The 14212-nt window shown below is 39.8% G+C and overlaps 1 protein-coding gene across 8 annotated transcripts in view; it reads right to left on the bottom strand.

Moving 5' to 3' along the window:
- Positions 1-2279: 2279 nt before the first annotated feature.
- cobl (cordon-bleu WH2 repeat protein) overlaps positions 2280-14212 on the bottom strand; it is a 129283-nt gene continuing 117350 nt past the window's right edge. For all 8 annotated transcript variants that reach the window (XM_082150240.1, XM_082150245.1, XM_082150243.1 and 5 more), the window contains 5 exons: positions 10513-10631; positions 8148-9916; positions 7898-8017; positions 4975-5241; positions 2280-3237 (listed from right to left, as the gene is read on the bottom strand). In XM_082150240.1, coding sequence (XP_082006366.1) covers positions 3157-3237; positions 4975-5241; positions 7898-8017; positions 8148-9916; positions 10513-10631 — 2356 coding nt within the window. In that variant the 3' untranslated portion in view covers positions 2280-3156. The remainder of the gene's footprint in view (positions 3238-4974; positions 5242-7897; positions 8018-8147; positions 9917-10512; positions 10632-14212) is intronic.

Genomic DNA, 14212 nt, shown 5'->3' with positions numbered 1-14212 from the left:
TAGTTACAAGAAACATACTTACTAGGAATTTTTTTGTGAGTCATGAGTGCTGATGTTGTCATCCATCTTAAGACGAATCTAACCATTGCCAGTAAATGCATCTCTACTTTTGGTAAAACCTCATAAGGATTGGTTTGGGAATGGTTTTTGATAGAGGTCTGTGTGGGCATTAAATTGAAGCCCTAACATGAGTGTGTGACCTCTTCAAGCATGTGCAATCTAATTTTGAGACACCATACAAAAAAACAATCAAAACCTTGCTAAACCGGTTTCGGGTTCCCTCGGGCTCAAATCAGGTAGCAGACCTCAGCCTAAGCAGACCTAAGCTGATTAAACTCAACTTTCTATGAAACATCTGGCTATCAGGTCTGAAATTATGTAAATTTGTTTGATTTTAGCCGAAGTGTTCACTTACAGCACTTAAAAATGTTGGAGAATCAATAGCACCATTACAGGAGGACATATAGTATTTTGCAAATCACCTTTAGAGATCCCAGGATTTCCACACCAGTCAGCCAGTAAATCTCCATGACTTTTCTGAGGTGAATTTCTTAATCGTGGGAACCACTGTAATTTCAAGGGTTAGGAAAATTCTTAGGTGAAACCATGAAATCCTCAACCAACCGTTTTGTAGCTAAAGCTTATCATTTCAATCAGCCTCAAAGGAAAGTTGCTCACCATTATCGGTTGTTTCCTTAAGCTATCAAGCCAGTAAGGGCTTGTAAACTTGTAAAGAGCCAGTAAACTCAAAAGGCATTTTTGTCACAGTTTTGTTCATCATATGGAGAATACAACGTTTCATAGCGATTGTCCAAACATATGCCAGAACCGTTGTCAGAGACAGCTGGAGAACAAGATGAACAAGTTGAGAGATAAACAGAGACGTGGTGAAAGAGGTATACATTCTTGCATGACAAGCCAGTTTTTCCTGACAGGACATGAACCTTCAAAAAACATGTGCATTTAAAAATGTTGTCCTATCTGCTGGCAATTTGTTTGACATGTAAACCTAACATAACACACTGTAAAACATTTTGGGCCCTATTTTAACGATCTGAAACACAAGTATCAAACACAAAACGCAAGTAACTTTGTGGGCGGATCTCGGGCTCTGTTGCTATTATACCGGCGGGATAAATGACTCTTGTGCCCGACGCAAATCTAAAATCGGTTGGTCTGAAGTAGCTACATTACTCATAGGTGTGGTTCGGGCGTAACGTGAAATAAACCAATCAGAGCATCATCTCACATTCCCTTTAAAAGCAAGCGCGCTTGTTCCATGGCAAATTGTTATAACGGCGGATTTGACGTTCTCGTCAGGGTCATAAAAGACAGAGAAGTGACATTGTATGTGGATGGGAGAAACCCACCCAAATTAGCTTCGGTTAAACAGGTGTATAATAATTTAGGAAAATGTGTAAGCTAGATTTATGCCTATTTTTTCACATCTTCATGGACACCACAATTTCCCTCAAGTGGAATATTTTTCCTTGTAATTATGTATGGTTTGCAAAAATGGCAACTGCTGCGTCTGTGTAGATGAGAGAAGCAAAGTGTATGCGCGTTGTGCACACGCTACATTATGGCCAAGCATTCGCCCTTAAAATAGCATCTGAATAACACGCCACTGACTTTAGACTAGGTTTTTCCTGGTCTGTGGTGGAATTGTTATCTGGAACTGCAAAATAGCACCAGGGAACGTTTGCGCTGGAACACGCCTCCTCTTTTCGCTGAACCGCCCCGGGAGCGCAAGTTCATTCCCTAATTTACCGACGTGCGTCTGTGGAGGGAAAAGTCTGCTGTGTGTCGGGTGCAAAATAGGAAGGATACATGCGTCGGTGTAAGTGAATTGCGCTGGGTGCAAGATAGGGCCCATACAGTTTTGTGATGGGTACCATGCTGTTTAAAGTGAAAAAATGTAAAGCAGCAAGAACACTGGTCAAAGTTTGACCAGTCCAATCTTAAACTGGAATGAATATAAATGTATTTAGGAATATTTCAGAATTTTTACAATTTATTTATTATTGAACTTCTTGTTTTGAGTCCTCTGTACTTGAGTTTGCAGCTTGGTGCTTTGTTTTTATTTTATTAAGCTTAAAATGTCAGCACTATGACAAACACTTCAAAAATACAAGTAATAACTATGGCATCTAGACTAAACAATAACATGAAGTTCAAAGATTCCAGACAACATTATTAATCCATTTATGAAATTGTCTTGCTAGCATCTCTTTTAGTGTATGCATACAATTAGTCAATCCTCAAGCAATGTACAAGGAAAGAATGAATGAATCAACAGTTTATTGATGTACAAGTTTGATTCAGTTTGTGCTGCAATCAAAAAAAAAAAAAAAAAGGTACATTACAAAAGCATTATTTAAAAATCTCTTTCATTACACTAATGCTTTAGTGTCAGATTTGAAATGTACTATATATTAGTATCATGTGTTTTCTTTTTTTACAACCGTACAGGTCTCTCATATAATGATAAATAAGAACAACATAAAAAAAAATAACTTGTGTAAATATATTAAACAATTTACTCTAAATAAAGTAGTGTATGATTTACACAATGAAATAAATTAAAGCTGAAGTACCATGATAGCTCTACATCACAGTTGTTCAGCAGTTTGTTGAAAAGGTATTGATTACATTATGTCCAATCATACAGTATTTATAAGGCTTTAAAAAATTATCTACAAGTGTTTTCAAAATAATCAGTTTTACAAAAAGTGCATTAGTATTGGTCAAATATACGGCATGTGTATCTACAATGCTTTAAAAAACATTGTCAAGAGTGGTCCATTGTCAATAGTCCACTTTTCTAATAGAAATAGATAGTATAATGGTCATTCCAGAATTCTCATTCTGTAAATATAAAAAAAAATTGCAATAAAACATTTAAAGAAACACCTTTATAATATAAAAAAGCAGCATTAACAAAGAGCTTCAAATGTCAACATTACATGACAGTAGCAGGACATAATCTGCCTGAAACTAAGCAAATTAGTATTGGCACAGATGTGAAGCAGCAAATCACTATAAATAACGAAGGCTGTGATCCTTGTGTTAACATTTATGCTAATGCCGTTGCAGATAATGCTAAAACACCAGATTTGGCGGTTCTTGAAACCCAAACGGTGATCCAGTGAAGGTTCAGTGTCCATAAGAAAGTGATGTTGCCTGAATGGTGCCAAGTCTCCCATTCACTTGTCGTCTTGTCTGTGTAACAGGGACCTGTAAAATTTAAAGTCTTAATTTGTCATATTTGTGTAATTTATTCAAGAGACAAATACTTTGTGTTGCCAAATATGTTGCAATTAGCCCCTTTTACACAAATTATCGTTAGAGATCATGTGTTAACAGGACAAGGTGAATTAGTTTAGGCTTTTTTCCAGTATGAGGTGGTAACAATTAAATTACCGGTATGATACTATGTGTGAACAAAGAATAGGATTACCGGTATGAGCATGTACAGTATGAGGTAAGGTATGAAGTTTGCTTTGGGCCAATCATAATGCTCTGTCAGAGCTGTTTATGGTAAGTTCCGCTACTTTTAATTGTATTTCTATAGCCCTATTCGGACGGGACTAGTTTAACATGGAGAGGTGGGGTAAAGTAATAATTACCAGAGCTTCTCTGTGATTTTAGTCCCGTCCGAATGTGCCATCTCAGTAATCAATACGGAGAATGTCAGTAAAGATTACGGCAACTTTTACCTTCAGTAAAAAGGTCCGGAAAAATTACTAATACTAACCCCGTGCAAATAGCGATTATGCCCAATCAGGATTAGTATTCCGGGATTATGTAAATATTTACGTAAATATTTTGTCATTTCATGTTTAAAAGTAGTTTTCCGTGGTTTTTCAAGTATGGAGACGCTTGAAAAAGTATTTAGTTGCGTTCTAGACGCTGGGAGAAGTCTGGCAAAACTCAAGTGTTTTCCACACACCATTCAGATCAGAAAGAAGAATCACTTGTTCGAGGCACGAAACATCTTTTAGCGTTAGGTAAGTGCCTATTACCAACACAATCCAATCTGAAGTTAATTAATACATCGTTTGACCGGGCATAACTGTTTTATATATATAAATATAGGTTATATGTGTTTGCGCACATGATATCAGGAAGCAACGTAATACACACATGACGCCATGAGGGTGACGGCGATGTGCAAATCGAGTTACCCCTCCCACTTCTGCTAGTTTTACTGAGATATCTTATCCCGTGCGAATTGGCCATTAATATTACAGACGTCCTGTGGTAAAAGTACATTACTCCATCTACCCTTGTAAAGTTAATCCCGTCCAAATAGGGCTTATGTAAACATGCGCTTGATGGACATCTGACCATTGAGCCGAGTCTTGCCTTCTTTTCCAATCATCAGCACTGCTCTGCAGTAGCTTTTGTGTACTATAGTAACAGGATTTTTTTTTTTTCAACAATTACATTTTTACATTCTAGTATTTTTTAAAACACACTTCTCTTTATGTGCACCAAGGCTGCATTTATTTGATCAAAAATACAGTAAAAACACTAATATGAAATATTGTAGCAAAAAAAAAAAAAAAAATAGCAGCCGTTTCGCCAGTCATCATTCTAATATGCTGATTTGGTGCTCAGGAAACATTTTTAATTATTATCAATATTGAAAACAGGTGTGCTGCGTAATATTTTTATGGAAACCAATTTTTCAGGATGCTTTGATGAATAGAAAGTACACAAGTACAGCATGTATTTGAAAAATAAATCTTATATAACATAAATGTATTTCTGTCACTTTTAATCAAATTAGCATGTTAATTAAATTAAATAAGCAAATTAAAATGTATTTTTGTTTATCGTAATTGTGATTTTCTTATCCTGATGTGATGCCTGTTGTGTTTTCTATGATTTTATGGAAGAATAGTAAAATACAAAATGTAGTAAATCTAACTCAAATCTCATAAGTGAGGCCAATAATGAGCCTCTTACCTTCCTAAGTCGTTGAGCCCCAGAGCCTGAGCGAATGGCATCCAGAAGAGCCTCTCGGGCCGCCTCTGGGTTTCCTCCAGCAGGCAGCACTAGAGGGGGCTTGGCTGGAGCTGAAGGGGAAGGTGGTGGAGGACTGAAAGCTGGAGGTGGGGGTGGCACAAAAGCAAGAGGAAAAGTGGGAGGAGGCGAGATAACATCTCTCTGGACTTTTCTGTCCACCTCAACCTTCCTGAGCTGCTCCAACTCCTTAGCTGCTCCTGATTTGATCTAGAAGCACAACAATGACGTGATATGTATAGTTAAAGGTAGGGTAGGTAGGATTTTTCTAAAAAAGAATTTTTCAAATTTGTTTAAACTGTCTTTATATACCAATACATAATTAACATGTAAGTGCTCTGAAAAAGAGAGTATAAAAATCGAGTGACTGTAGACCTTTTAATCTGCAATAAACACAGCTCATTATTTCCATCCGGGACGAAACAATTGATTGGTTTGGGCGACTGTCACTCACTCTTGCAACCATGGCTACCACCACTGTTGCTACAAGATCTGCCCATATGCGCGCGCACCCGTTTGCTTAGAGGAGTGCAAGAGAGGCGCGGAACCTACGAAGAGTAAAATTATGGCAGAGAAAGAGCATTCAAATTCAAAGCACCTGCATATGCAGTCAGCGAAGGCAAACAAGGCAAAAACTACTTCCTCAGACCCTGGTTGCCCGCACTCTTGAACGACCTCCTCTGCTTCGCCCTCGACCCCGGACCTGTCCTCGAACCGACGATGCGGTAGGCTTGTCTCCGGAGTGTAACGTTAGTCCTCATCAGAGTCAACAATGTTTTCATCATGGAAACTCTTACATGCAAAACACCGTAGCCTTTTATGAATCTTACACGAAATTCACCTTCATCACAGTGTAACTGATGGTAATGGAAAAACGTGTATCAATGCAAACTGTTTTTAGCTTTGCCTTATAAATATAGCTCGTTACCTATAGCCTAAAAATAGCTCGTTACCGAATCAAACAAAATATATTTTAAACTTTACCAGTATCGATATGCTAGCTTGATAGTGAGTAGCCTACTAAAAGCCATCTTATTTGTTTATATTTATAGTGATAAAGTTAGGTATTTTATTACATGTGATTCTGACATGATGTCACTGCATGCACTGCGCTCCTTCCTCTCCACTCGTCTCAAGTAAATAAATAAGTAAGTAAATAAATGCGTCTTCCAGCTGAGCCTGAGCGTTTGGGGGCATGGCTTTGGAAGGAGCTCAGAAGGGAGGGGTGGAGTAAATGGAAATAACGAGCTGTGTTTATTGCAGATTAAAAGGTCTACAGAGACTCGATTTTTATACTCTCTTTTTCAGAGTACTTACATTTTAATTATGTATTGGTATATAAAGACAGTTTTAACAAATTTGGAATGTTTTTTTTTTTGTTTTTTTTATCCTACCTACCCCGCCTTTAACTGACAATCACAACCAGGCTGCATGTAAATCAATTTCGTTTTTTGAAAAAACTTAATCAAACAGGTTTCCCAAACAAACAGTCCACCCATCTCCCAACTGGCTCTAATGTTGCAGTACAGTGATTGGCGAACCCCAGAAATGTAATCTATGAAGCTGTCTAAAGCCCGGGACACACCAAGTCGATGGATGGCCACTGGGCAGTTTTTGTGCGTCGGACGACTACGTTTTCTCAGTGTGTCACGTACCATCGGCAGAAATTGGTCCTCGTCTGCTTTTTTTTGGCCGATTTGAATCAGCGTCGGGCCATCGGTGAAGGAGGGAACTCTGATTGGCTGTTCAGCTTAGTGAACGAGTCAGTGCACGAAAATAATAGCAAAACAGCGAGCAACGAAGTCAAAACGGTACAGATAGAAGGCTGTTCTAATGTTACATCATCTTACCTGAGTGTTCCTTGGGGAATATTTCAATATTAACATGAGCGGAGTGAAATAAAGCAAGTGTTTAGCAGGATTGATATTCAAAACGGTAAGCACGCACTGCTTTGTTTATGGTTTGTGTATCTGCAGCGTCGGTTTCCCTTTTTGAATGACGAATATAGATGACTATCTCTGCAGAAATAGACAGTTGTCTCATTTACACGCAGGCGCAGAAAAGTGAAAGTGACTTCTGTTCAGAAGTACAAGAAATAGACAGTAAAAGAAATGGACACAGCGTTTAATTGGATTCAACGGAGAAAAGTGAAGCAAATTAGAAGCACTCACTTCCTGATGGCTGAGTGTACTGCGCAGACTCAAACTGAGCTTGACGACGTAGATGTGACGTGGACAACCTGTCTGACAGTTGTAAGTCTTCTAGTAGCTGTGCCAAGAGAAATCTGAATCATTCTCTTCCGAATCTTGCAGAGACGGAGAGCGTGAGTAGGAGCTGTCCATGAGCTAGGAGCAGGAGCAACTTTATGATTCTCTATGGGCTTCTCCCTTAACTTCATCAGACTTTATGCCTCCACGTCCCCCCGATTGACTGCGAGCTTCTCCTCCTGTCTATACGGTAATTTCCAGAGAGTCGTGTGGTTATGACGCAATCGTTAGCCTAATTTTACAAAAACTGCTTCTATGGGGCCATAACGTAAGATACAAGGTAATGGAGCCTTTTATACATTGTTATGTTTCTTTAGAAATAAACAATGGACAAATAGAGTCTTTAAACGCCTCAGATGTAAAGTTATTCGCTGTTAAAGTGACGCCAAAATGAATGGGAGTCAATGGCATGCTAACAGCAGGTGATGGCTTGTTAGCCAATGGCGGCCCCCGGGGGTGGTACGCTTTCCAGATGCTGGATTACCCCCCTGTGTTTGAGTTGTATTTAGAGCATTGCTACACTATTGACAATGGACCTTTTTGTCCATTACATTTTGCTTATCTGACTGTGCCTTAAATCATACTAATATTTAGCTTACCTTCTTCAGTCTGGCAGAGTTGCTTGAAGCTCTTATTGCTGAAAAAAGTGCAGAACGCTCATTCGCTGCATCATTGTAAGATGGCTTCTTAACTGTGCAGCTGGTAGATATGTCAGATACCTGGACAATGTGAAAAGTAATACAATGATTTAATATTATACTATAATTCAATTATCTTTAAGAATCCTAGAATAATAGGATGTTCTAGAAAGCTGATAAACATGCTTTCATGCTGTGACTCATAGTTTACCTTTTTGAGGCGTTCAATGCCCTCTCCAGACTGAATGGACTCCATTAGAGAGCTATGGATAGAAGTTTCCTTTTGGACAGACTTAAAAATAACAGGCTTAAACTTCTTAACTGGTCCAAATATGTTACCCATGTCTGGTTCAGATGGAATCTCAGATTTGTATAACTCTGGCTTCTTTGTAAGTTGTGGATGTGTGGTGTCTGTTGGCGTCTTTCGAGCAGAGGATGTGTCTGGGAACTTATTGATTGATGTGGCTTCTTCAGAGGAAGATTTCATGTGTTTAATGTGAGCAGACACATGTGTTGAGGGCAGGATTTTGTTATTTAAGGGATGTGAGTCCAGAGATTTGAGAGAGTCTTCCCCATGCAGAGTGCCTTTTTCAATACTGCATATCCTTTCAGCACTTGCTGGTTTTTCTGTAACATGACTAGGGTAACTTTGCAGGCATTTAGGATGTCCAAAAGTAGGATTTTCAGTGGGTTTGAAAGTGGTAGTAGGGACTTTGTGTATGTTTGTAGGTCTAACCTCATTATTAAACAGATTGACAGGTTTTTTTACACCAACAATGGACTCTGATGGCGCCTGCATGTTAACTACTTTTGTATTGGGAATGCTATTGTTTTTAGCAATGGCAGAAGCTACGTATTGGCTGGAGGTTCTTCTGGAGGGTATAAGAAAAGAAAGATCACGCTTTTCAGCTGTGAAAGAGTGATTCTCTGGAGGTTCTGGGAATGAAGGCTTACTTCCCACTACAGATATGGACTTCCTTTCCAATATAATGACCTCTTTGTGTGTTTCCTCAGGAGGTGTTTTCAGTGAAAGTTTAGAGACTCCAGACACAATCAAGGGTTTGAACACATCAGTATCTCTATTGTTTACTATGGGTCCTTGGTTGGTCGCAGTTGATTGTTCTTGCTTCTCTGCAGTGCTCCAAAAGGCTTTGGCTTTGTCCAATGGGGATTTTTCTGCACGAGTATCCACGTCGAGATTGCCGTTTTTTGGTGGGCCAGTGGAAATCTGTTTCCCTGTAACCATGTTGCCCTGTTCATCAATCTTAATGGCACCTAGGACTAGAGAGCCTGTAGGTTTGGTCTGGGACACAGCCGGTTTTGGAGGGATGACTGTGAAGGTTCTCATTCCAAATCGAGAGACCGAACTTTGGGTAATCTTACCCTGAGTTGTTAGGACTCTGTTAATAGGTGCCCTGTCCTCATAAGCAGTCTCTGTTCTGAACTTTTGGACCATAGGTGCAGATTTTAGTCTCTCATCAGGAACCTTTTGAACGGTTTGAACAGCAGGACTCACAAAACTTTGAGGCTTCTGTGATACAATGTTTTTCTGACTCTTTAGTTCTTCAGTTTCAGCTTTACTCTTAGTCTCTGAGCAAAGGGCTACCTTCTGTTCCATATTGTCTATGCGCTTAGCATCTTGTGATAACTTCTCATTGGATAGAGATGGACTTGTGGTTTTCTCAATAACTGTGAGTGTAGTCACTTCTGACTGCTTCTCTATGTCTGGAGATGGATTTCTGTGTTTCTCCTCTGTCAGGCAGGCATTGTTGTTTTTGTTTTGGATAGCTTCACATGGTGTATACGATTGGCTGGTGATGTTTTGCGTGCTGCTCAACAATTCTGCCTCATACTCGCTCATGCTGAACCGGTCATCATCAAGAACATCATCAATGGTTGTAACTGGAATGTCCATGTCAACAATGGACACAGGTATTTCATCATCCACAAACACAGATGCTCCTCCAGAGTGATTAATGTCTAATATGCAGGAAAAACACAGTTAGTATATAAATTAGTAATTTATAGGGCTAACAGTGTTATTGGTATGGCTGTAAATAAACTGCCAGGAAACATGTTTCATAAATTAATTCCTAGGAATTCACAGAATGAATAACTGAAAGAAGAAAATAGGAAGATTTTTTAAAGGATCATGAAACACTAAAGTAGATTAAGTAGTTTGGTTAATTTTAAGCTTTTTTTGCAACATTTTTGTTTTAAAATCTTCATTGTGTCAACATCACAGGATGACTCACCAGTATCTCATAATTATTCATGAGACTTCAATGCAGAGTACAAATGTAAGCAGCTGTGCATTCATTTGTGCATTCAATTATGGCTGTATATTGCTTCATTTTGTTGCATGTAAAGGTGAATTGCAGCATGCATTTGTGGGAATCAACTCTACGAGAGTCAAAAAAGACATAGTTGTGTTGCCTGTATTCACCCTCCACTCCGCAGCTTACCACACTCAATGTTGTAGTATTTTTCAAAACTATGGTGAAAACTAACAGGGTGTATTTCATGACCCTTTAAAGTATTAATGAGGAAGCACAGTTTATCCATGAGTAATTTACCTGCCAGATTTGCATCTAGATTGGCCAGGGTGAGGTGTATCTGTGCGGTAATCTCTGGATCTTCTTCATATCCATTTTGTCTCTTGATTGACTGCTGTCCTCGTTGAATATTTCCACTACTGAGAAATCAATAAATCATCTCAGCTGGTTGTGTATTTGTAACAAGCAACTAAAAGAAGTGAACAAATTTAGTAAAGCTGCATTTTTGTATAATAATAATAATAAATTGCATATTTGTCTAGTTATTAAGTTTATTTTGTGCCTCCCTTGTAGCATGCAAGTCTCACATGCAAGGTTGGAGTCAGTGTTAAATATCAACTGGATGAAATTAACACATACAAGACATTACAGTATAAGATCTACAATATTAGATGGGAGTTGTAACTCTTTATCCTGTGCTTATTCACATGAACACAAGCCTAAAAAAATTGTGTTTTAACACCCTTGGAAATGGCTGCTTTTACAGATGACGAGTGGAAAAACGAATAGCCCTTTCCTGGAAAAATAAAAGAGTGTGAGAAGACAGTATGGAGTCCTATAGTGAAGACAGAGCCGGAGCGAGGAGCTTGAGGTGAGGCTGCAGGCTTTGGCGGAGAATCCGTACACATACATCTGGAGTAGTCAGCACTTTCAGCTCCATAAAGCAAAGTTTTAAAAAGCCAGATTTATCAGTCAGCCCTGGAGGAACACTGGCTGGCTGGAAAAGGATAAGCGTGAGACTGGCTGAAATGTGGGAATGAATTGATGGTGGTAAACAGAGAGAATGAGAGAGATAAATCCTTTGCTCTGTCTCCACTCTAATTGGGAGAGCTTTTTTATTCCTGCCCAGCGGAGAAATAAAAGTCTAATGAATGTATTGATCTTATGGAGTTCAAACAATGTGTGATCAGGTGTGGTTTGTTGTTTAAATGTAAAATATCTGAAACAGTAATAAATAAATAAACTAATTGTTTCATGCTACTAATAAACATTTGCATTCTAGACTGGTTTGAATCTGGTTTGGAGCACCCACTTTTCTCATCGAATATCCTATTTCATTTGGAATAAGGGGAGAAAATTTCAACTAGCAAAATGGGTCAAAATTGCCATTTCATGTTGACTCTACGGTGCTAGCTGGTTTTTGGAACATGGAACAATTGTTCAAACTACTTGTTTGCTGGTCCAAGCTAGTTTAGATGGTTGACCAGCCAAACTATAGTACCAGGAGGTAGAGTAGGCACATATCTACTAGGGGTGTGAATCTTTAGGCACCTCACGATCCGATCCGATTCCTATTCTTGGAGTCACAATACGATTCCAAAACAATTTATATCAGAGGTTTTGTCCAGTAAGCTTAATCGCTTAAGTCATAACTGACTGTTTACATTAATTTTGTATCATAAAAGCATGTTGAGATGCAAGTGCATTTAACCACATACACGGGATTCGCACATAGCGGCATGCCGCGAGCGATCTTCACAAAGCGTACGTGAGTATTTGAAAGCAGCTGTCTGTCAGGTAGTGAGTTTCTTGTATTAAATATACTGTATAGACCTACTACATTCTAAATGGCATAAACGATGCCTTTGTAGAGAATTTTTAGGGGAAAATGCTGAAATACCAAATTGTAAGCGTAACATCATGCATAGTTGTTCACCCTCCTGTGCAATGAAGCTCGCGATTGCCCTTGTAATTCACTTCAACCTTTTCGAATGTTATAGAAGATTAGTATATGTAAGGTTTGAGGGTTTGTGTGTGTGTTCATGTGAAATTGGAAGCAAGCAGAATTTGGCCATCATGAAGAGTGCCATCATGCATCTCTGGTTAAAAAGGAAACTCAGAATCGATTCTGAAAATTTGTTGAAACTCAGAATCATTTAAGAGAGGATCATGATGCATCGTAGAATTTTTTTTTTCTCCTACCCAAAATGTCTGCAGTGGTAGACCATCTTAGAGTAGCAAAAAACTGTATTTAGCTGAATTTTTAAGGGGAACGAATTACAGAGTTTTTCAAAAATACACATATAAAGACATTGGGCCCTATCTTGCACCCAGCGCAAGTGACTTTGTACACCGACGCATGTACCATTCCTATTTTGCACCCGCGCAAAGCGGACTTTTCCCTCCACAGAAGCACGTCGATAAGTTAGGAAATACACTTGCGCTCCCGGGGGCGGTTCAGCACAAAGAGGAGGCGTGTTACGGCGCAAACGTTCCTTCTTGCTATTTTGCAGGTTTAGAAAACAATTGCGCCACTAACCAGGAAAAAATAGTTTAAAATCAGTGGCGCGTTGCGCATGTTATTCATATGCTATTTTAAGGGCGCATGCTTGGCCATAATCAATGTAGCGCGCATACACTTTGATTCTCTCATCTACACAGAAGTAGCAGTTTTCATTTTTGCAAATCATACATTATTACGATAGATAGATAGATAGATAGATAGATAGATAGATAGATAGATAGATAGACAATTTATTATAAAAGCATACATCTAGCTTACACATTTACCCAAATTATCATACGCCTGTTTAACCGAGGTTAATTTGGGTGGGTTTCTCCATTTCAATGTAACTTCTCTCTTTTACGGCCGTGACGAGAGCGTAGCTCTCCTTGGCTGTGAAGCGCTCCTGGCGCGTCTGGCAAATTCGCCGTTACAATAGCAATCCGCTATGGAAAAAGCGCATCTGCTCTTAAAGGGAATGTGAGATGACGCTCTGATTGGTTTATTTCACGTTACGCCCAAACCACACCTATGAATAATGAAGCTACTTCAGACCAACCCATTTTAGATTTGCGCCTGGCGCAAGAGTCATTTATCTGTCACAGTGTCTGGTTTGTGTTCCCTGGGTGTCCACTAGAGGTCCTCTTCCCGCACGGTGTCCTACACTCTGTTACTACATTTCCCATGATCCTGTCTGTCACTGAGTGTTCATCGTGTTCAGCTGTTTCTCGTCACCTCGTTTAGCACTTGTGTATATATACCCTGTCAGTTTCAGTGTTTGTCATGGAGTCCTTGTTTAATGTCCTCACACTTCTGTTTGCTGCCTGTTCTTGTTCGTGTTTTATGTTCTTGGATTGACTTATTGGATTTTGACCATTTGCCTGAACTGATTGAGTACGGATTACCCCAATAAATGAACTGCACTTGGATCTCTCTCTTTTGTGTGTGATTCGTGACAGAAGGACTCCGTCACCTAAGAGATCCAGCATGATGGGGTTCCGTATCCTCCCTCCTACCACTGAGAAAGAGAGGATGGGGCGTGTCCAAAATTTGATGCGCTTTCGTCAGCAGGGCCTGCCGGTGGGTTGCATAGCTCAGTCATTTTGGACGCTTTCGAGAGAAATGGGATACAATGAGGCAGCATTAAAAGAAATTTTTAATACCTGTCTTGATGACCCATTGCCGGGGTGGGAAATGGAGGGTTTGGAAGTCTTGGACTTTTGGGGTTTTACCAGATACCTTGAGCATCGGAGTCAGTGGAATACTCCGGTCCCGAGTCCGGTGGTCCCTGTTCCAGTGGTCCCTGTTCCAGTGGACCCAGTTCCGGTGGTCCCGAGTCCAATGGTCCCAGTCCCGGTGGTCCCGAGTTCGGTGATCCCAGTTCCGGTGGTCCCGAGTCCGATGGTCCCAGTTCCGGTGGTCCCGAAACACAGGAGGAGGAGAAAGGCTCCCTCCGTAACTCTTCCGGTGGTCCCGAGTCCGGTGGTCCCGAGTCCG

The sequence above is a fragment of the Leuciscus leuciscus genome (assembly GCF_965113295.1).
Source record: "Leuciscus leuciscus genome assembly, chromosome: 20".
NCBI classification, from domain to species: Eukaryota; Metazoa; Chordata; class Actinopteri; order Cypriniformes; family Leuciscidae; genus Leuciscus; species Leuciscus leuciscus.
The sequence above is the reverse complement of the archived record's forward strand: the minus strand, read 5'-3'. Positions and strand labels throughout refer to the sequence as shown.